A 24,979-nucleotide genomic window follows, 5' to 3' on the forward strand; every position below is an offset into this window, starting at 1 on the left:
AAGGGACACACTAAGTATGATCCCCAATTAGAGGCAACGATATTCAGCTGCCTCCAATTGGGAACCATACTCACACACCAACATAGAACTATAATAACTAGAAACCCCCCCCCAGTCACGCTCTGACCTATTGCACCATAGAGAACCCCGAGGGCTCTCTATGGTCAGGGCGTGACAACACCTGTTGTATTTCATGCATGTGACCACTATATTTGATTTGAAAACAATCACAATTGTTACCCAGAAATGATTTGATATTGAGATAAAAATGGCTGCATTGGATCAGACAGTGGTAGGATTGTCAAACATTTGCCAACCGATAGTACTTAGCACCGCTGAACAGATTGTCGGAAGTCAATCTCTTTTGTGTTCACACAGCAAAGACCTTGGAAGTCGTCAGCCACTCAAGCTTGTTAAAATACTCCAAACCAGAAGGTGACAGTGGCGTTGCTTGGCAATGCATATCCGTGCGTATTGCTTATTGTCTATATTCCAAGCTATCTGCGCTAATGTTGCGATTTGGTAGAAAGCCCTTTTTGATACTAGCTAGATGACCACAGCTAGATAACTTCTTAGCAAGATGAAGAAGAGACAATTTAATTCACTCTTCATAATCCATACTGCCAGCCCGTAGCCAAATGTTTAGCTAGGTAGCTAACATTAGCATATTCACTAGCTAGCACAACAATTAGCTAGCTATTTAAGGACACTGCACGAATTCGGCAGCTAACGTAGACAGCTGTTTCATGTAAACGAACTAATCCATTGTGATTTAATTATAATGTCATTACTAGCTACAGTAGTTAGCTAGCTTTGAGGAAGTATTAAGTGATGTGTGCATTACGTCTGTGCACTTAGCTAGCTACCATCCCATAGCTTCATTGTATATGAAGTGTGCCTGGCTGTACAGATAACATTTTGCCCTCTCTGATTGGCTCATGGTCAAGTTGTTGGTGACTGACGAGCATTGCGAATCTACAAGTAGAATCGGTAGGTTCGTCGCTAGCCGGTCTCGGCACACAGCAGGTACTGCTTTTGTTCTAGCAAGAGAAGGAACGGCCTACCACTGTGATAAGTACCTCTCAGCAGTCTATCGGCAGTGAGACTCTCAGTGTGTTTCATGCTTTAGAGGAAGGAGTGTGAATGTGTGTGCATGTGCCTGTGTTCTGTTTGTGTGTGTGCGTGCGTGCGTGTGTGTGTATGCACGTGTGTGTTATCTCAAACACAGGTCCATTTCCTCCAGACTTGTTGGCACAGCACTAAGCCAACATGGCAGCTACCCTCATGTATGTCTGGGTTACACAAGCTGAGGAGAATTAGTAAGAAAACCAAACACCTGCAGAAAGTACTAGGGCCAGGAATTTCTTCTCACCACATAAAAAGTTGTATTGTCACATACACCAGATAGGTGCAGTAAAATGTGTTGTTTTACATGGTCCACCATAGTAGTACGGCGCCCCTGTATCAAATTAGGTTTAAGTCGACATCAACAGATTTTTCACCTTGTCTTTTCGGTTACTGGCCCAACCCTCTAAACGCTAGGCTACCTGCTGCCCTGATTAAACTCCTTGCACTACATTTTTATGACATGGGACAGGTATAGATTTAAGTCTCTCCTCACTCTGTTTCTTGTTCTCTCCCAGCTCAGAAACATTAAGTGTTGATATAATCAGCCCTGTTTGGCTAGTGGTAATTAAAGTGTTCGTTATTTAATTATGTCTGGCTAATGCCTGCTTGAATGCAATCTAGGTGATTTATGTAAATGACTGCACCGTATTATAGAGTTTTACAGTGTTGTAGATATAATTAGTGTCAGAACATTAATTTTAGGTTCACCTCACAGCATGGGGGTTGCTTCCATGGAAACTCTAGAATTGGAAAAGCACCTAAGACCACGGCGGTTTAACTACACCCTCATGTGTACACTCAATATGGCCGAGCGTCCATACATCACAGACCCATTGACTTGAATAGGTAATGATCAATTCACAGGCATCTATAAACACAACAGGTACTCTCATACACACCCGAGGAATGCATAGGCATCCAACTGACAGAAGAGTTTCATCCTCAGGATCAAATCAAATACATTTTTACCTTAGTGAAATGCTTACTTACGCGCCCCTAACCGACAGTGCAGTTTCAAAAATACATATAAGAATAAGAGATAAAACGTAATTAAAAGTAATTAAAGAGGAGCAGTAAAAAATAACAATATATACAGGGGGGTGCCGGTACAGAGTCAATGTGCAGGGACACCGGTTAGCTGAGGTAGTATGTACAAGTTGAGTTTATTTTATTTTTACAGGGACAGTGCACATTAATCAACGTTTCAGTAAAAGTGCCGGTTTTAGCCCGCCAGCTAATTTTCAACCGCAGTCCCTGGGCAGGTTATTAAAAACAATTACAATATAGATAATCATTGAGCAGTGAGCACACGCAGAGCAACATAGGACACGCAAGACATAGCAACATAGGACAAGGAAGACATAGAGCAACATAGGACAAGCAAGACATAGCATACAGACAGAGCAACATAGGACAAGCAAGACATAGCATACAGACAGAGCAACATAGGACAAGCAAGACGTAGCATACAGACAGAGCAACATAGGACAAGCAAGACGTAGCATACAGACAGAGCAACATAGGACAAGCAAGATGTAGCATACAGACAGAGCAACATAGAACAAGCAAGACATAGCATACAGACAGAGCAACATAGAATAAAAAGCAGCAAGACAAAATTCATAAAAGCAACAGTGTTTCCACACCTCACAAGCTTCAGAGAACAGACAACAATGAAAGCGGCAATACACAGCTAGGGATTATATTCACAAATCTGATTGACCTTTAGCCATGTCTTCATAGATTTTGTGAAAGTGTGATATGTGGTGCAGTTATGTGTGTCTGATGGCAGTGTATTCCAGACATGGGAAGCTCTCACAGAGGAAGCGGATTTACTGAAGGTGCTTTTCCTTAAGGGAACTATACAGTCACCTCTCATGGCAGACCTTGTGGATCTGCTGCCATATGTTTGGGTTTTCTGTTTAACAAAAATACTGAGTGGAGGGGGAGCCAGGCCATTTAGGATCTTGAATACAAGACATGCGTCGGTGTATTGCACAAGATTTTCCCAACTCAGGAGCTCATGCTTTCTGAGGATGTAACAGTGATGATGGCTATTGGGCTTCCTATCAAGCACTTTGAGAGCCTGTTTGTAGACAGACTGAATAAGTTTTAATGTTGTACAGCAAGCTTGTGCCCAACTTGTCAAGCAGTATGTTAAATGGGGGAATATCATAGATTTGAAGTACAGTTTTGCTACCTCTGTAGTCAAACAATTTCGTATAAATCAGAAAAAAGCTAGGTTGAATTTGGTTATTTTAATGACCTTTTTCACATGCTTTTTAAAAGAGAGGTTGGAATCAAGTATGATGCCAAGGTACTTAAAATCAGAGACCACCTGGAGCTTCTCCCCTGACACATAGACATCTGGCTCAGTAGCATCTGTTGCCCTCTTTGTGAAGAACATGCAAACCGTTTTTTTCACATTGAGATACAAACACAAGTCATTGAGCCAGCTTTGTAACCTGGACCATTACAGTAGTGAGTTCTTGTGCAGCTTGTTGTTTGCTCTTTGCATGCACATATATCACTGTATCATCTGCATACATTTGAACTTCAGACCCAGTACGGACAGAAGGCAGCTCATTAATGTACAGGCTGAACAGGAGGGGCCCCAGTATTGACCCTTGGGGTACACCCACATCATAGCTAAGATGGGCGACAGCTCATTGCTCACTTTGACACACTGAATTCTGCCTTCAAGGTGGGCAATCAGTTGTTCTGCTACACACTTTTCAACAACCTTTGACACCACAGGTAGTATACTAATCAAATCAAATCAATTTATATAGTCCTTCGTACATTAGCTGATATCTCAAAGTGCTGTACAGAAACTCAGCCTAAAACCCCAAACAGCAAGCAATGCAGGTGTTGAAGCACGTTGGCTAGGAAAAACTCCCTAGAAAGGCCAAAACCTAGAGAGGAACCAGGCTATGAGGGGTGGCCAGTCCTCTTCTGGCTGTGCCGGGTGGATATTATAACAGAACATGGCCAAGATGTTCAAATGTTCATAAATGACCAGCATGGTCAAATAATAGGTCTGGGACAGGTAGCACGTCCGGTGAACAGGTCCGGATTCCATAGCCGCAGGCAGAACAGTTGAAACTGGAGCAGCAGCACAGTCAGGTGGACTGGGGACAGCAAGGAGTCATCATGCCAGGTAGTCCTGAGGCATGGTCCTACGGCTCAGGTCCTCCGAGAGAAAGAAAGAGAGAAAGAGAGAATTAGAGAGAGCATACTTAAATTCACACAGGACACCGGATAAGACAGGAGAAGTACTCCAGATATAACAAACTGACCCTAGCCCCCCGACACATAAACTACTGCAGCATAAATACTGGAGGCTGAGACAGGAGGGGTCAGGAGACACTGTGGCCCCATCCGATGATACCCCGGACAGGGCCAAACAGGAAGGATATAACCCCACCCACTTTGCCAAAGCACAGCCCCCACACCACTAGAGGGATATCTTCAACCACCAACTTACCATACCATCCTGAGACAAGGCCGAGTATAGCCCACAAAGATCTCCGCCACGGCACAACCCAGGGGGGGGGCGCCAACCCAGACAGGAAGATCACATCAGTGACTCAACCCACACAAGTGACGCACCCCTCCTAGGGACAGCATGAAAGAGCACCAGTAAGCCAGTGACTCAGCCCCTGTAATAGGGTTAGAGGCAGAGAATCCCAGTGGCAAGAGGGGAACCGGCCAGGCAGAGACAGCAAGGGCGGTTCGTTGCTCCATAGCCTTTCTGTTCACCTTCACACTCCTGGGCCAGACTACACTCAATCATATGACCCACTGAAGAGATGAGTCTTCAGTAAAGACTTAAAGGTTGAGACCGAGTCTGCGTCTCACACATGGGTAGGCAGACCATTCCATAAAAATGGAGCTCTATAGGAGAAAGCCCTGCCTTTGCTTAGAAATTCTAGGGACAATTAGGAGGCCTGCGTCTTGTGACCGTAGCGTACGTGTAGGTATGTACAGCAGGACCAAATCAGAGAGATAGGTTCCCATTATACTAATGGGCCTGTAGTTACTCACATCAGCAGGGTCGCCCGATTTAAAGATGGCCGTTACTATGAACAACTTCCATACCCTTGGAAACACCCCCAGACCATAGATGTGTTGGTGACCTTAGTAATGGGGCAAATGAGTGACTCTTTGTAGTTTTTAATTAAGAAAGGTAGAGTCCAGCCCAAACACATCTTTGGCTTTAGAGTTCTTTAGTGAGCTAATCACCTTGTTCACCTTTGACTCAGAAACCTCCCTTATGATGAGGACAGTTTGAGCGTCATTCACCAGCACTGAGCCCAAGAAACCAGTGGAGGGGTTCTGTGTCAGTACCCTGACAATCAATAAAGTAGGAATTGAAGGCTATTGCTATTTTGACTGCATCCTGTGTTAGATTGTTTATTCACCATTATTTCTAGTCTTTTTGCAGTGTTACTATGGTCTTTCCCTGTTAACTTTTTTAGATTATTCCAGATCAATTTAGAATTTCCCTTTGCTTCACCAATGATGTTAATAAAAAAGTTTGCCTTGGCCTGTCTGATTTCTTTCATCACCTTATTTCTCAACATGGTAATCCTACCTCTGTCTTGCTCTAATTTGGATGTTAGGGCTATTTTTAGAGTATAATCTCATTCTTTCATCAATTTCCAGATTTCTCCATTTAGCCAAAGAAAAGTGCTCTTTTTGCCAGGTTTGGATTTGATTTTCTTTAGGAAACCATCTATTGTAGTCTGGATTGTGGATAGAAAAACCTGACTATCAGCTTCCACGTCTGTATAGGACAAGAGATCATTCCAGTTAATTCCCTTAATTGCGTTTTCTAAATAGTTTAATTCACTCTTAGGTATTCTTAGTTGATCCAGCTTTCTAACAGTAGAGAGGTTAAACCTGCTCTTAGACAGCTTTCTGGCTATAAGTGTCAGATTATGATCAGATAGCCCAGTAACCATATTGAATGATTTAGTCACCCTCTCTGGTTTATTACTGAACACCAAATCAATCTGTGTTTTAGAGCAACAGGTCACCCTGGTTGGCCCTTTCACTAGCTGTGTAAGGTCAAAGGTATTAGTGATCCGTTTGAGGGTTTTCCTACAAGACTTGTCTTCATAATTAATATTAAAATCTCCCATTAAGATGACCTCTTTCCCAAAATCACATTCCCTACGCATGTTATTAAACTGATCAAAAAACACACTTTTGGTGGAAGGTGGCCTGTACATTCCAATAAGGGTAAAACACACTTTTGGTGGAAGGTGGCCTGTACATTCCAATAAGGGTAAAAGACATTTGGGGAGACAGTGTAACGTTCAGGCCAATACATTCTAGTTCATTATCACATGACCACTCAATTTGTTTACATCGGATATGTTCTTTAATGTAAATCATCACACCTCCTCCTCTTCCTTCAATCCTGTTTCTCCTGAAAACATTGTAGCCAGGCACAATCAAAGCAGCATATGGAGAGGTTTTATGGAGCCACGTCTCTGAGAGGGAGAAGTCAAGGTTGGAGTCTGTGAGAAGATGTTGAATTTGATCACTTTTTGGAATGACACTACGAATGTTCAAGTGCCCACCTAGTAGTCCCTTGGGCTTAGCTTGTTGGTCCCAGATGACTCGAGAGTGATTGACACATTGAAAAAAGTTACATTTTCGGTGTTTTCTGACGGCTGGGTTTAGGTCGTTTTGTTTCGTTTGGATTAGGGGTAGTTCGGTAGCGCAATTAACAATCCCTCCTGCCTGCACTGGTTGCGGGGAACTAATTAAAACACAAGCAGAGTCAGGGATCGCATATAGCGACTTGGGTATGTTTGAAGAGTCAAAATCTATCCTGGAGCCGGGTGAGTCGAGAGAAACCATGGGACCATAGCACTCACCCACTTCCACAGCGGCGACGATCAGTGGGTGAGGCCATCCACTGCTTTCCACTCGGGTGAGTATCGCTGGCTCGGTGATGTTAGGCTCATGATTGAGTTGCACATCCCCGGAGAACAGGAGGGTAGTGAACAGGTAGTTTAACAGTTAACGATAAATGTTGAACTTGTGTTTGTTACGCCTAAGCGGTTCAGTGGAATAGGGAGCGAGGTAGACTTGGCCATTATTCAGAACATTATGGTATGCTGTGTACTGTCCGCTCCCGTGGAATGGTGAACCAATGTGTTTGGTGTTGGTATTCTCCGGCAGTAGATTTATTGTGTCATCCCAAAGTACTGGAGATAAAACACATAATTGCGCTTTAACACTTTGCATGAGTTACTTAGCTGGGGTCGGCGTACACCTGATGTTTTAGATAAAATAACAGCATTCGTATGTGAAGCGGCACCGCACCACCCTGTCTTCCGTCCGCCATTATCTGTCCTCAAAAACCTCAAGTCGTAGGTAGACTTAATTAAAGTGACTATGCATAGGTGACAACAGAGAGTGGCAGTGGTGTGGAGAGTTGAGGGGTGGGGGCAATGTGAATAGTCTGGGTAGCCATTTGACTAGATGTTCAGAACTCTTATGGCTTGGGGGTAGAAGCTGTTTAGAAGCCTCTTGGACCAAGACTTGGCACTCCGGTACTGCTTGCCGTGAGGTAGCAGAGAGAACAGTTTATGACTAGGGTGGCTGGAGTCTTTGACAATTTTCAAGGCCTTCCTCTGACACCACCTTCCACGGAGGTCCTATACGGCAGGAAGTTTGGCACCAGTGATGTACTGGTCCATTTGCACTACTCTCTGTAGTGCCTTGCGGTCGAGCAATTGCCGTACCAGTCAGGAAGCTTTCGATGGTGCAGCTGTAGAACCTTTTGAGGATCTGAGGACCCATGCCAAATTTTTTCAGTCTCCTGAGGGGGAATAGGTTTTGTCATGCCCGCTTCACGACTCTCATGGTGTGCTTGGACCATGTTAGTTTGTTGGTAATGTGGACACCAAGGAACTTGAAGCTCTCAACCTGCTCCACTGCAGCCCCGTTGATGAGAATGGGGGCGTGCTCTGTCCCCTTTTTCCTGTAGTCCACAATCATCTCTATTGTCTTGATCACTTTGAGGGAGAGGTTGTTGTCCTGGCACCACACGGCCAGGTATCTGATCTCCTCCCTATAGGCTGTCTTGTCTTACTCACATCGGATGTGGAGAGCATGATCACACAGTCTTCCGGTACAGCTGGTGTTCTCATGCTTGTTTCAGTGTTATTTGCCTCGAAGCGAGCATAGAAGTAGTTTAGCTCGTCTGGTAGGCTCGTGTCACTGGGCGGCTCTCGGCTGTGCTTCCCTTTGTAGTCTGTAATGGTTTGCAGGCCCTGCCACATCTGACGAGCATCAGAGCCGGTGTAGTACGACTTGATTTTAGTCCTGTATTGACGCTTTGCCTGTTTGATGGGTCGTCGGAGAGCATAATGTGATTTGTTATAAGCTTGAATACTGCAGCTCTAGCCATTAGCTCAGTGTGGATGCTGCCTGTAATCCATGGTTTCTGATTGGGGTTTGTACGTACGGTCACTGTGGGGATGACGTCATCGATGCACTTATTGATGAAGTCAATGACAGATGTGGTGTTCTCCTCAATGCCATAGGAAGAATCCCGGAACATATTCCAGTCTGTGCTAGCAAAACAGTCCTGTAGCTTAGCATCTGCGTCATCTGACCACTTTTTAAAAATTTAGTCATTGGTGCTTTCTGTTTTAATTTCTGCTTGTAATCAGGAGGATATAATTATCGTCAGATTTCCTAAATGGAGGGCGAAGGAGAGCTTTGTATGCATCTCTGTGTGTGGAGTATAGGTTGTCCAGAGATCTTTTTCCTATGGTTGCACGTTTAACATGTTGATAGAAATTAGGTTAAACTGTTTTATGTTTCCCTGCATTAAAGTCCCCGGCTACTAGGAGCACCGCCTCTGGTTGAGCGTTTTCTTGTTTGCTTATGGCGGAATACAGCTCATGCAATGCTATCTTGGTGCCAGGCTATGTGGGGTGGCCAGTCCTATCATCGTGCTGTGGAACAGCTGCTCCATACAGTCTCCCGGTAACTGTAAAACAGTCATATCCCCATAGAGACAGTTTAATAGCAGAGCAGTAACATTAACACCTGGCCATTTAGGTGTGACTGTCTGTCTGCTACAGGACACTGTAACCTGCCCCATACAGGCCCAACCAAATGATCAAGACACAATGTGGTAGCCTTGACTGTGACCCCCCCAATGCCCTGTAACTCACTCTGTGTATGAGAGTGTGTGTGTGAATGCACAACAGCATGATATGTGTGTACCCACGCCTGCGTGCTTGTGTGTGTGTGTGTGTGTGTGTGTGTGCTCACATGCCGACGTGTGTTTGTCATAGCAGTGTTGGCCAAAACTGCTTAGCCATGGCTGAGGGTTGAGGTGATGAAACACTGTGTAACAGCCAGGCAGCAGTGTGACTGTGAGCCTTACGGTCTGAGCCAGTACAGTTATACTGGTGATAGCAGTGATCAAAGTCAACCAGGTGGGGTGAGGGGGGCACGTACACACCCTGAGCATGTAAATAAAAGGAAATACTTCCAAGAATATTTCACTTCATAACATGTTGTCTCCAAGCAAGGATCTTCATACTGTTATATAAGCATCACTTCCTTTGAACAGTAATCCAAATGTTGTCCTTGTTTTGCCAAGAGCTCCATCTGAACCAAAGGACATATTCTGTTCCGTTCAATGTTTTTCTGTTTGAAAACATATGATTTTTTTCTGTCCTTTTATCTTTCAGAATAAAGTGTTGAACATTGATGCGCTGAAGGTCAAACTGCAGGTATGACAAATAGCTTTTTTTTTTTTTTACCTTAACGCATTTTCATTTCATGTTCGTTCTTGAATATTGTGTGTTTGTGCGTCTGTCTCTCTGTGTGTGTGTGTGTGTGTGGGTGTGTGTGGGTTTGTGCCAAATCTCTGTCAGAGTTAGCAGGTGCCAATATTCTGCTGTTCCAGCATTGTCCTCTCTATGTAAATACTCTGCATACGTCTCCATCTCCAGACAGACAGAGGTAGGATGACGTCAACTTTAAATGAGGCTTTAATGAAGTCCATCGTTTATCTCTAACAGTCGATTAGCCCCGCTGGGTTCCAGACTGAAGACATTGTCCCAAATCGCATCCTATTCCCTATTTAGTGCACTACTTTTGACCAAGACCGATAGGGTTCTGGTCAAAAGTAGTGTACTATAAAGGAAATTGAGTGCTATTTGGGACGTAGCCTGAAGACTCTCTGTAGATATTACACTGTCCATTAGGATTATTCTGTTCTGTTTGTCAGACACACACTCTTATCAGTGTTGTGTAATCATGCAGATGTAGGATTTTAATATATGTCAGTTTGCCACAGCAGAAAAAGATCTCCTGCAGCAACAGGAAACGTAATTTCTTATGTGGATTATAATTAATAAACGTTTGTTCGGGGTTGATCCATTTTTCGTAAGGGAAAGTTAAGTCTGAATTGTCAAAGTAGAAATGACAAACTTCAGAAGCCTTTTTAAACCTCAATACACTACGTTTTAAATGTCCTGCATTGCAGGAAAGTCCTACATCTGTAATGCTGGTATAGAAGCTGCAGCGTAGCCTAGTGGTTAGAGCGTTGGACTAATAACCGGAAGGTTGCGAATTCAAACCCCCGAGCTGAGAATGTACAAATGTACAAATATACAAATCTGTCGTTCTGCCCCTGAACAGGCAGTTAACCCACTGTTCCCAGGCTGTCATTGAAAATAAGAATATGTTCTTAACTGACTTGCCTGGTTAAATAAAGGTTAAAAAAAATAAAAAAATATATTTAAAAAAATGTGTCCATTGCTTAGTTCAAAGACACCAATCACACTTGAATGACTCCTGGTGTCTGATTTTGCATAAAAGACGCTGAAGGTGATTGGTATTTTGAAAGTAGGAAAGGTAATCATGATAGACTGGACATGACTGCAATGCAATGTCTGGGTGTATGTGTGTCTGTGTGTGCCTGTTCACTTGTGTGTGTGGGTGTATATACTTACATGTTTGCATGTCTAAGTGTGTGTCTTTGTCCACGCCTGTGTGTCTGTGTGTGTCATCTGCCTTGCCTTCCCTTCTCTCTACATTTAGTATTCATACCCATCTCTCATTACATTTGACATTTTAGTCAGTTAGCAGACGCTTTTATCCAGAGCAACTTACAGTTAGTGCATTCACCTTAAGATAGCTAGGTGAGACTACCATATATCTCCATCATGTTAAGTACATTTTTCCTCAATAAAGTCGCTATCAGTAAAGTCAGTGATAGTTGGGGGGATTAAAGTGTGAGGCAAGTAAAACAAAAAAACAACGAGCCTTTTCAAGAGCAACTTTAGTAACGAGGGTTATAAGAAACAGCCTCGGAGATCTAACGGATGCGCCTGCAAAGGTTCTAATGATGAACGTAACCTGAAGATGCTTTTGGGAAACCAGGCCCAGATGGGTAGATGGATAGAGGGATAGTGTGAGAGAGAAATAGCGTGCCATTGGAAGGGCAGAGGGTAACACTGATCAAATCAAATGAAATTGTATTTGTCACGAAAGGTGTAGTCCTTACTGTGAAATGCTTACTTACAAGTCCTTAAACAATAATGCAGTTTTAAGAAAAAGAATAGTTAAGAAAATATTAACTAAATAAAGTAAAGTATCTCCTCCCTATAGGCTGTCTCATTGTCGGTGATCAGGCCGTTATGTCATCGGTAAACTTAATGATGGTGTTGGAGTTATGCTTGGCCACGCAGTCGTGTGTGAACAGGAAGTACAGGAGGGGGCTAAGCACGCACCCCTGAGGGGCCCCCGTGTTGAGGATCAGCGTGGCAGATGTGTTGTTGCCCTCCCTTACCCCTCAGGAAGTTCAGGATCCAGTCACATAGTGAGGTGTTTAGTCCCAGGGTCCTTGGCTTTGTGATGAGCTTTGAGGGCACTATGGTGTTTAACGCTGAGCTGTGGTCAATGAACAGCATTCTCACATAGTTGTTCCTTTTGTCCAGGTGGGAAAGGGCAGTGTGGAGTAAATAGTAAAGTACAGATAATGATGCATAGAGGGACATGTCAAAATGCAGAATTTTGGCACTTTAGCAAGTCTTTATTTAAATAAAAAATCTGATTTAATTGAATTTTCAATGTGGTCTATATTAAAGGTCACTTCATTTAATATAACTTTTAAAATGCAATATTTGTGCACAATTTCTACTTAAAATATAAAACGGATACAAATGCATAAAGATGGGTTAGTTGACGTCACGGAAATGATGTGCACGCTTCAATGGAGCAGAAGTCTGTGAGTTGTTGTGATTCTGAATGGCCAGATAGCTACCAACAATAGCAAGAAACTGCCACATGGGGAATCGTAAGTGACTCATTTCATCTTGTTCTTCATACCATGTCTTGTGTTGAGGTGTTTTGACTGATTTCACATCAATGCTAATATGGCTACAATTTGCTAGCTAGCTAACCAACAACTGTAAAGGTGTATTTGAGAGAGAACAAGTGCTCATTGCCAATCAGGTGTGTCCTCAGCCAACCCTTCAGGACTGTACACAGGAGCAGTGCTTGGTGTTGCCGTTGTGAATTTAAAATGGATTATAGTCATTGTTACTATAAATGGGCTTTTTCCCAAAGAGAAAAATGCATTTAATGTACATGGTTCATATCTCAGATCCTCTATTCCTAACAGTTCATTCATTGAGCTGCTGGTAGCGGCTGTAGGCCCATTGATGAGTGAGAACAGTCATTATAGAGTGGGAGAGGGATGATGATGATGTCATATGTCTTCCTACTCAGATCTGGGACACTGCTGGGCAAGAAAGATTCCGCAGCGTCACACACGCCTACTACCGTGACGCTCATGGTAAGTTGTGTGTGTGTTTAGGAGCACCATACAGTACCCTGGCTGCATTTTATCTCCTCCATTGGTACACATTGCCTGGTGATTGTTCATCAAGCTCGGTGTGTGTGATTCATATTTATGTGTGTGTGTGTGTGTGTGTATGTGAAGTAGAGGTCGACCAATTATGATTTTTTCAACGCCGACACCGATTGGAGGCCCAAAATAGCAGATACCAATTAATCGGCTGTTATTTGTAACAATTACAACAATACTGAATGAACACTTATTTTAACTTAATATAATACATCAATAAAATCAATTTAGCCTCAAATAAATAATGAAACATGTTCAATTTGGTTTAAATAATGCAAAAACAAAGTGTTGGAGAAGAAACTAAAAGTGCAATATGTGCCATGTAAGAAAGCTAACGTTTAAGTTCCTTGCTCAGAACATGAGAACATATGAAAGCCGGTGGTTCCTTTTAACATGAGTCTTCAATATTCCCAGGTAAAAAGTTTTAGGTTGTAGTTATTATAGGAATTATAGGACTATTTCTCTCTATACCATTTGTATTTCATTAACCTTTGACTATTGGATGTTCTTATAGGCACTTTAGTATTGCCAGTGTAACAGTATAGCTTCCGTCCCTCTCCTCACTCCTCCCTGGGCTCGAAGCAGGAACACAACGACAACAGCCACCCTCGAAGCAGCATTACCCATGCAGAGCAAGGGGAACAACCACTCTGAGTGTCAGAGCGAGTGACTTTTGAAACGCTATTAGCGCGCACCCCGCTAACTAGCTAGCCATTTCACATCGGTTACACCAGCCTAATCTCGGGAGTTGATAGGCTTGAAGTCAAACAGCTCAATGTTTGATGCACAACGAAGAGCTGCTGGCAAAACACACAAAAGTGCTGTTTGAATGAATGCTTACGAGCCTGCTGGTGCCTACCACCGCTCAGTCAGACTGCTCTATCAAATCATAGACTTAGTTATAACATAATAACACACAGAAATACGAGCCTTAGGTCATTAATATGGTCGAATCCGGAAACTATCATCTCAAAAACAAGACATTTATTCTTTCAGTGAAATACGGAAGCGTTAAGTATTTTATCTTCTTCCGAAGAGGAGAGGCGAAAAGGATCAATATGCGGCGTGGTAAGTGTCCATGGTTTTTTAAATACGTAAACATGAACAACTGATTACAAAAAAACAATAAACGTGTGAAACCCTAAACAGCCCTATCTGGTGCAAAACACAAAGACAGGAACAATCACCCACAAACACACAGTGAAACCCAGGCTACCTAAGTATGATTCTCAATCAGAGACAACTAATGACACCTGCCTCTGATTGAGAACCATACTAGGCCGAAACATAGAAAACCCAAATTATAGAAAAACAAACAGACTGCCCACCCAACTCACACCCTGACCATACTAAATAAATACAAAACAAAGGAAATAAAGGTCAGAACGTGACAGTACCCCCCCCAAAGGTGCGGACTCCGGCCGCAAAACCTTGACCTATAGGGGAGGGTCTGGGTGGGCATCTGTCCGCGGTGGCGGCTCTGGCGCGGGACGCGGACCCCACTTAACCATTGTCTTAGTCCGCCTCATTGTCCGCCTCCGTGGCTTTCTAACCATGGCCACCCCTCTCAATGACCCCACTGGACAGAGGAGCAGCTCGGGACAGAGGAGCAGCTCGGGACAGAGGTGCGGAAGCTCTGGACAGAGGGACAGAAGCTCTGGACAGAGGGACAGAAGCTCTGGGCAGAGGGGCAGAAGCTCGGGACAGAGGGGCAGAAGCTCTGGCGCCTCTGGGCTGAGGGGCTCTGGACGCCGGGGCTGAGGGCGCCTGGACAGCCGGGAGACTCCAGCAGCGGCGCCGGACAGGCGGGAGACTCCGGCAGCGGCGCCGGACAGGCGGGAGCGGCGCGCCGGACAGGCGGGAGACTCCGGCAGCGGCGCCGGACAGGCGCCCGGACAGAGACTCCGGCAGCGGCGCCGGACAGGCGGGAGGCTACGGCAGCGCCGCGCGGGAGGACAGGCGGGAGCGGGAGGCTCCGGCGGCAGCGGCGCCGGACAGGCGGGAGGCTCCGGCAGCGGCGCCGGACAGGCGGGAGGCTCCGGCAGCGGCGCCGGACAGGCGGGAGACTCCGGCAGCGGCGCCCGGACAGGCGGGCGGGACTCCGGCAGCGGCGCCGGACAGGCGGGAGACTCCGGCAGCGGCGCCGGACAGGCGGGAGACTCCGGCAGCGGCGCCCGGACAGGCGGGAGACTCCGGCGGCGCCGGACAGGCGGGACAGGCGGGAGACGGGAGACTCCGGCAGTGGCGCCGGACAGGCGGGAGACTCCGGCAGCGGCGCCGGACAGGCGGGAGACTCCGGCAGCGGCGCCGGACAGGCGGGAGACTCCGGCAGCGGCGCCGGACAGGCGGGAGGCAGCGGCGCCGGACAGCGGCGGCCGGACAGACAGGACCACCTGCAGGGAGGAGACAGAGAGACAGCCTGGTGCGTGGGGCTGCCACAGGAACCACCAGGCTGGGGAGACCTTCAGGAGGCTTGGTGTTAGGAGGAGGCACCTGAAGGACCGGGCTGTGGGTGAGCACTGGAGCTCTGGTGCGCAACCTTGGCACCACTTCCCCAGGCTGGACAACTACTCTAGCCCGGACCCTCCAGAGTGCAGGCATAGGTTGAACCGGGCTGTGGGTAAGCACGGGAGATCTAGTGCTCACTACACAAACACACAGTGAAACCCAGGCTACCTAAGTATGATTCTCAATCAGAGACAACTAATGACACCTGCCTCTGATTGAGAACCATACTAGGCCGAAACATAGAAATACCCAAATTATAAAAAAACAAGCATAGACTGCCCACCCAACTCACGCCCTAACCATACTAAATAAATACAAAACAAAGGAAATAAAGGTCAGAACGTGACAACATTTATTTTTTCAGTGAAATACGGAACCGTTCCTTATTTTATCTAAGGGGTGCCATCCATTAGTCTAAATATTCCTGTTACATTGCACAACCTTCAATGTTATGTCATAATTACGTACAATTCTGGCAAATTAGGCGGCCCAAACTGTTGCATATACACTGACTCTGCGTGCAATGAACGCAAGAGAAGTGTCACAATTACACCTGGTTAATATTGCCTGCTAACCTGGATTTCTTTTAGCTAAATATGCAGGTTTAAAAATATATACTTCTGTGTATTGATTTTAAGAAAGGCATTGATGTTCATGGTTAGGGACACATTGGAGCAACGATACGCACCGCATCGATTATATGCAAAGCAGGACACGATAGATAAACTAGTAATATCATCAACCATGTTTAGTTAACTCGTGATTATGATTGATTGATTGTTTTTTATAAGATAAGGTTAATGCTAGCTAGCAACTTACCTTGGCTTACTGCATTCACGTAACAGGCAGTCTCCTCATGGAGTGCAATGAGAGGCAGGTGGTTAGAGCGTTGGACTAGTTAACTGTAAGGTTGTAAGATTGAATCCCCCAAGCTGAGAAGGTGAAAAATCTGTCGTTCTGCCCCTGAACGAGGCAGTTAACCCATCGTTCCTAGGCCGTCATTGAAAATAAGAATGTGTTCTTAACTGAATTGCCTAGTTAAATAAAGATGAAATAAAGGTGTAAAAAAATATAAAAAATATAAAATATAAAATATAAAAAATTGGCCAAATCTGCCCAAAAATACAGATTTCCGATTGTTATGAAAACTTGAAATCGGCCCTAATTAATCGGCCATTTCGATTAACTTCTTGATGCACCCATCCCATTACCGGGATCATTTTCGTCAACGTCCGCTGAAATGCAGACCGCCAAATTCAAATTAAATTACTAAAAATATTACACACAGCTTATATTATACACAGTTTAGCTTGTTGTTAATCCACCTGGCATCTCAGATTTCAAAAAAGCTTTTCGGCAAAAGCATACCAAGCGTTTATGTAAGGACATCTCTCTCAGTTGACAAAACATTACAAACAGCTGGCAGCCAAGTAGATTGGTCATGAAAGTCAGAAAAGCAATAAAATGAATCGCTTACCTTTGATGATCTTTGGATGTTTGCACTTGAGACTTCCAGTTACACAATAAATGTTCATTTTGTTCCATAAAGATTATTTTTATATCCAAAATACCTCCATTTGGTTGGCGCGTTATGTTCAGAAATACACAGACCGGGCAGACGAAAAATCCAAATAGTATCCGTAAAGTTCGTAGAAACATGTCAAACGTTTTTTATAATAAATCCTCAGTTTTTACATATATAGTCGATAATATTTGAACTGGGACTGTAGCTTCTTCAATAGGAGAGAGAAAGAAAATGTCTGCTCCAAGCTGTTGCGCATGCAAAACGCTGCTGGCACCCAGCCATACAATGACGCTCTCACGATCGTCGTAAGGAGCGGACCAAAATGCAGCGTGGTATGTGTTCATGATGATTTGAATTATTAAAGAAAGCACTGAACACTGAATACAAACTATACAAAACAATAAACGAATAACGACCGTGAAGCTATAATGAGAACTGTGCTGACACAAGCAACTAACATAGACAATCACCCACAAACAAACAGTGAAACCCAGGCTACCTAAGTATGATTCTCAATCAGAGACAACTAATGACACCTGCCTCTGATTGAGAACCATACTAGAAACATAGAAATCCCAAAATCATAGAAAAACAAACATAGACTGCCCACCCCAACTAGGAAATAAAGGTCAGAACGTGACAGACGCAATGTGATCTTTCTCGCTAATTCTTCAAAATAAAAGCCTGAAGCTATGTCTAAAGACTGTTCACACCATGGGGAAGCCATAGCAAAAGGAATCTGGTTGATATCCCTATAAATGGAGCGAAGGCAGGCTATGGAACAGAGGGCTTTCAGGAAAAACAGCACTTCCGGGTTGGATTTTCCTCAGGTTTTTGCCTGCAATATCAGTTCTGTTATACTCACAGACAATATTTTGACAGTTTAGGAAACTTTAGAGTGTTTTCTATCCTAATTACATGCATATTCTAGATTCTGGGCCTGATAAATAGGCCGTTTCATTTGGGTACGTTTTTCATCCAAACATCAAAATACTGCCACCTACACTCAACAGGTTAATCGGTCTACCTCTAATGTGAAGATGACTTTCTCTGGTTCTCCAGCAGCAGATCGCTGACAGATTTTCCTCTGCCTCCTGCTGTGAGGCTTGCTGATGGGAAGGTGGTAAGGTGGGCTCCTCTCTGGTACACAACTGGAATGAGACACAGACAAGTAGTGTTTACTGCTGGTGGGGACAACAGTTCAGTTTGGGGAAAATGGAGCATTCCTTAGTAATGTCAGGGACTAAGGAGGTAAACATTTACCGACTTGAGAAGACGCATGATTGTTGTGTTTACACCAGTTAGACTGTGTTGTATTTGTCGTCAAGTCTAATGCAGATGTAGAGAAGAAGTGACAGTGAAAGTATGTGTGTGTGTTCAGTATGTATTCTCACATTCTCACATCCAGTATCTCGAGCTGGGCAGAGAGCCAGTTCTGGGCTGATCTGTCAGAACAGTGCTCTGTGTTCACTGATCTTCAGGGAGCGTTCACTCGTCTCACATACCTTTTTAAATAAAGCTCATTCAAAATGACTGTCAGAACTGCAGCAGTGGATGCTTTCAGACTGCTGGTCATGGACGCTGTCACTTCCTGCGAACCGCTGGATAAAGATGGCTCCCACTCCGGTTTAGGCCTTTAATGGAAGCCTGAACTTGTTCATAGAGGTGTTGAGAATATATCATTTGCTAAATGTCATGCCTGAGGATGTAAAGTAAGACAGATAAATGTTCAATAGTGCCAGAAATCACCCTGTACTTGAAACCTTGTGTAAGTTTTGATGGGCCTAGAAACCACGTGGCTTTACCATAGAAATGTATAAATTAATTTAATTGTGTTGATTTGGAAATCACCCCTTTACCAATATGGAGTTCATCATAGGTATTTTCTATCTAGACCAGGGGTGTCTCACTCATTTTGTCCGGGGGCCACATCCGGTCTTCAACAAGGTCCCGAGAGCCGCACTGAAAATTGGGTATATTTCCTTGCAGTCAATATAATAAAAAACAATTGTCCTCTATCCAATGTTTTTGGAGTTTTAGATGCTTCCTGACTGTCTAGTGATTATTAGCAAGCTGGACAGTCAATAAACTGTATGAATGTAGGTCCAATGACAGTGCACAGAGATTATTAGCGAGCTGGAAAGTCAAGGATATAGGTCCATTATAATTTCTACAGTTTTGATTTGGTTTTAGTCATTTTAAAGTATATTGAGTTCGTTATTATTATATATTTTTTTTACTCAAACCACCCCACAAGCCATATGTTTGACACCATACTGGTCAATGATATCACCAACTCCAAGGATTTTTTTATAGGCATCATAGACACACACAGGCATCATGTTGTCCTCGGGAGAACCATTAGTGCTAAGTACATAGTGACTTGCGCCCTTTCCATTTTGGGCAGTGCCAGGGCATCCGTTGGCCCAAATCCATCAATTACGCTACTAACGAGTGAACATGAAAATCTCAAGTAAACAAATGGAGGAATTAGTTTTTCAACTGCTCCCACAATGCCTGCAAGCTGTTGAACCCATCTGTGTTCATCCTGTCGCATCCAAAACCAGACAGAATTCTCTCTCCCAGGACTAGTGAGAAAGTCACTCACTCCCTTACAGCCATCTGCAGAATGTAGTTCCACCACAGGGTGCTTCTTCACTAAAATATCTTCTTCACAAAGATATTAAGCAAATGATGAAGTTGATACTTGATAAGATTTGCAGTCCAGTATGCGTGATACAGTATAATGAATGTAGCGAACAGTGTTATGAACGTAGAGAACAGTGTGATACAGTATAATGAACGTAGAGAACAGTGTGAAACAGTATAATGAACGTAGAGAACAGTGTGAAACAGTATAATGAATGTAGTGAACAGTGTGATACAGTATAATGAACAGTGTGAAACAGTATAATGAATGTAGAGAACAGGGATACAGTATAATGAACGTAGAGAACAGTGTGAAACAGTATAATGAATGTAGTGAACAGTGTGATACAGTATAATGAACAGTGTGAAACAGTATAATGAATGTAGAGAACAGGGATACAGTATAATGAACGTAGAGAACAGTGTGAAACAGTATAATGAACGTAGAGAACAGTGTGATACAGTATAATGAACGTAGAGAACAGTGTGAAACAGTATAATGAATGTAGTGAACAGTGTGATACAGTATAATGAATGTAGAGAACAGGGATACAGTATAATGAACAGTGTGATACAGTATAATGAACAGTGTGATACAGTATAATGAACAGTGTGATACAGTATAATGAACAGTGTGATACAGTATAATGAACGTAGAGAACAGTGTGATACAGTATAATGAAAAGTGTGATACAGTATAATGAATGTAGAGAACAGTGTGATACAGTATAATGAACGTAGAGAACAGTGTGATACAGTATAATGAACGTAGAGAACAGTGTGATACAGTATAATGAACAGTGTGATACAGTATAATGAACGTAGAGAACAGTGTGATACAGTATAATGAACGTAGAGAACAGTGTGATACAGTATAATGAACAGTGTGATACAGTATAATGAACGTAGAGAACAGTGTGATACAGTATAATGAATGTAGAGAACAGTGTGATACAGTATAATGAACGTAGAGAACAGTGTGATACAGTATAATGAACGTAGAGAACAGTGTGATACAGTATAATGAACAGTGTGATACAGTATAATGAACGTGAGAACAGTGTGATACAGTATAATGAACAGTGTGATACAGTATAATGAACGTAGAGAACAGTAGAGAACAGTGGATACAGTATAATGAACGTAGAGAACAGTGTGATACAGTATAATGAACGTAGAGAACAGTGATACAGTATAATGAACGTAGTGAACAGTGTGATACAGTATAATGAATGTAGAGAACAGTGTGATACAGTATAATGAACAGTGTGATACAGTATAATGAACAGTGTGATACAGTATAATGAACAGTGTGATACAGTATAATGAACAGTGTGATACAGTATAATGAACGTAGAGAACAGTGTGATACAGTATAATGAAGAGAACAGTGTGATACAGTATAATGAATGTAGAGAACAGTGTGATACAGTATAATGAACGTAGAGAACAGTGTGATACAGTATAATGAACGTAGAGAACAGTGTGATACAGTATAATGAACAGTGTGATACAGTATAATGAACGTAGAGAACAGTGTGATACAGTATAATGAATGTAGAGAACAGTGTGATACAGTATAATGAATGTAGAGAACAGTGTGATACAGTATAATGAACGTAGAGAACAGTGTGATACAGTATAATGAACGTAGAGAACAGTGTGATACAGTATAATGAACAGTGTGATACAGTATAATGAATGTAGAGAACAGTGTGATACAGTATAATGAACAGTGTGATACAGTATAATGAACGTAGTGAACAGTGTGATACAGTATAATGAACGTAGAGAACAATGTGATACAGTATAATGAACGTAGAGAACAGTATGATACAGTATAATGAACGTAGTGAACAGTGTGATACAGGATAATGAACGTAGAGAACAGTGTGATACAGTATAATGAATGTAGAGAACAGTGTGATACAGTATAATGAACGTAGAGAACAGTGTGATACAGTATAATGAACGTAGAGAACAGTGTGATACAGTATAATGAACGTAGAGAACAGTGAACAGTGATACAGTATAATGAAGTGTGATACAGTATAATGAACGTAGAACAGTGTGATACAGTATAATGAACGTAGAGAACAGTGTGATACAGTATAATGAACAGTGTGATACAGTATAATGAACGTAGAGAACAGTGTGATACAGTATAATGAACAGTGTGATACAGTATAATGAACGTAGAGAACAGTGTGATACAGTATAATGAACAGTGTGATACAGTATAATGAACGTAGAACAGAACAGTGTGATACAGTATAATGAACAGTGTGATACAGTATAATGAATGTAGAGAACAGTGTGATACAGTATAATGAACGTAGAGAACAGTGTGATACAGTATAATGAACGTAGAGAACAGTGTGATACAGTATAATGAACAGTGTGATACAGTATAAGTGAATGAAGAGAACAGTGTGATACAGTATAATGAACGTAGAGAACAGTGTGATACAGTATAATGAACAGTGTGATACAGTATAATGAATGTAGAGAACAGTGTGATACAGTATAATGAACGTAGAGAACAGTGTGATACAGTATAATGAACAGTGTAATACAGTATAATGAATGTAGAGAACAGTGTGATACAGTATAATGAACGTAGAGAACAGTGTGATACAGTATAATGAATAGTGTGATACAGTATAATGAACGTAGAGAACAGTGTGATACAGTATAATGAACAGTGTGATACAGTATAATGAATGTAGAGAACAGTGTGATACAGTATAATGAACAGTGTGATACAGTATAATGAACGTAGAGAACAGTGTGATACAGTATAATGAACAGTGTGATACAGTATAATGAACGTAGAGAACAGTGTAATACAGTATAATGAACGTAGAGAACAGTGTGATACAGTATAATGAACAGTGTGATACAGTATAATGAACGTAGAGAACAGTGTGATACAGTATAATGAACGTAGAGAACAGGGTGATACAGTATAATGAACGTAGAGAACAGTGTGATACACTATAATGAATGTAGAGAACAGTGTGATACAGTATAATGAATGTAGAGAACAGTGTGATACAGTATAATGAACGTAGAGAACAGTGTGATACAGTATAATGAACAGTGTGATACAGTATAATGAATGTAGAGAACAGTGTGATACAGTATAATGAATGTAGAGAACAGTGTGATACAGTATAATGAACGTAGAGAACAGTGTGATACAGTATAATGAACGTAGTGAACAGTGTGATACAGTATAATGAACAGTGTGATACAGTATAATGAACGTAGTGTGTGATACAGTATAATGAAACAGTGTAGAGAACAGTGTGATACAGTATAATGAACGTAGAGAACAGTGTGATACAGTATAATGAACGTAGTGAACAGTGTGATACAGTATAATGAACAGTGTGATACAGTATAATGAACAGTATGATACAGTATAATGAACGTAGAGAACAGTGTGATACAGTATAATGAATGTAGAGAACAGTGTGATACAGTATAATGAACGTAGAGAACGGTGTGATACAGTATAATGAACAGTGTGATACAGTATAATGAATGTAGAGAACAGTGTGATACAGTATAATGAACAGTGTGATACAGTATAATGAATGTAGAGAACAGTGTGATACAGTATAATGAACGTAGAGAACAGGGATACAGTATAATGAATGTAGAGAACAGGGATACAGTATAATGAACGTAGAGAACAGTGTGATACAGTATAATGAACGTAGAGAACAGTGTGATACAGTATAATGAACAGTGTGATACAGTATAATGAACGTAGAGAACAGTATGATACAGTATAATGAACGTAGTGAACAGTGTGATACAGTATAATGAACGTAGAGAACAGTGTGATACAGTATAATGAATGTAGAGAACAGTGTGATACAGTATAATGAACGTAGAGAACAGTGTGATACAGTATAATGAACGTAGTGAACAGTGTGATACAGTATAATGAACGTAGAGAACAGTGTGATACAGTATAATGAACGTAGAGAACAGTGTGATACAGTATAATGAACGTAGAGAACAGTGTGATACAGTATAATGAAAAGTGTGATACAGTATAATGAACGTAGAGAACTGTGTGATACAGTATAATGAACAGTGTGATACAGTATAATGAACGTAGAGAACAGTGTGATACAGTATAATGAACAGTGTGATTCAGTATAATGAACGTAGAGAACAGTGTGATACAGTATAATGAACAGTGTGATACAGTATAATGAATGTAGAGAACAGTGTGATACAGTATAATGAACGTAGAGAACAGTGTGATACAGTATAATGAACGTAGAGAACAGTGTGATACAGTATAATGAACAGTGTGATACAGTATAATGAATGTAGAGAACAGTGTGATACAGTATAATGAACGTAGAGAACAGTGTGATACAGTATAATGAACAGTGTGATACAGTATAATGAATGTAGAGAACAGTGTGATACAGTATAATGAACGTAGAGAACAGTGTGATACAGTATAATGAACAGTGTAATACAGTATAATGAATGTAGAGAACAGTGTGATACAGTATAATGAACGTAGAGAACAGTGTGATACAGTATAATGAATAGTGTGATACAGTATAATGAACGTAGAGAACAGTGTGATACAGTATAATGAACAGTGTGATACAGTATAATGAATGTAGAAACAGTGTGATACAGTATAATGAACAGTGTGATACAGTATAATGAATGTAACAGTGTGATACAGTATAATGAACGTAGAGAACAGTGTGATACAGTATAATGAACAGTATAATGAGAACAGTGTGATACAGTATAATGAACAGTGTGATACAGTATAATGAATGTAGAGAACAGTGTGATACAGTATAATGAACAGTGTGATACAGTATAATGAACGTAGAGAACAGTGTAATACAGTATAATGAACGTAGAGAACAGTGTGATACAGTATAATGAACAGTGTGATACAGTATAATGAACGTAGAGAACAGTGTGATACAGTATAATGAACGTAGAGAACAGGGTGATACAGTATAATGAACGTAGAGAACAGTGTGATACACTATAATGAATGTAGAGAACAGTGTGATACAGTATAATGAATGTAGAGAACAGTGTGATACAGTATAATGAACGAGAACAGTGTGAGAACAGTGTGATACAGTATAATGAACAGTGTGATACAGTATAATGAATGTAGAGAACAGTGTGATACAGTATAATGAATGTAGAGAACAGTGTGATACAGTATAATGAACGTAGAGAAC

General features: G+C 42.0%; 1 protein-coding gene across 2 annotated transcripts in view; it reads left to right on the forward strand.

The window, feature by feature from the left end:
- Nucleotides 1-24,979, forward strand: part of LOC112223524 (ras-related protein Rab-26) — a 138,300-nt gene that overhangs the window by 43,696 nt on the left and 69,625 nt on the right. For both annotated transcript variants that reach the window (XM_024386591.2, XM_024386590.2), the window contains 2 exons: nucleotides 9,861-9,902; nucleotides 12,910-12,976. In XM_024386591.2, the coding sequence (XP_024242359.1) occupies nucleotides 9,861-9,902; nucleotides 12,910-12,976 (109 nt within the window). The remainder of the gene's footprint in view (nucleotides 1-9,860; nucleotides 9,903-12,909; nucleotides 12,977-24,979) is intronic.

Source organism: Oncorhynchus tshawytscha, linkage group LG24 (genome assembly GCF_018296145.1).
Source record: "Oncorhynchus tshawytscha isolate Ot180627B linkage group LG24, Otsh_v2.0, whole genome shotgun sequence".
NCBI classification, from domain to species: Eukaryota; Metazoa; Chordata; class Actinopteri; order Salmoniformes; family Salmonidae; genus Oncorhynchus; species Oncorhynchus tshawytscha.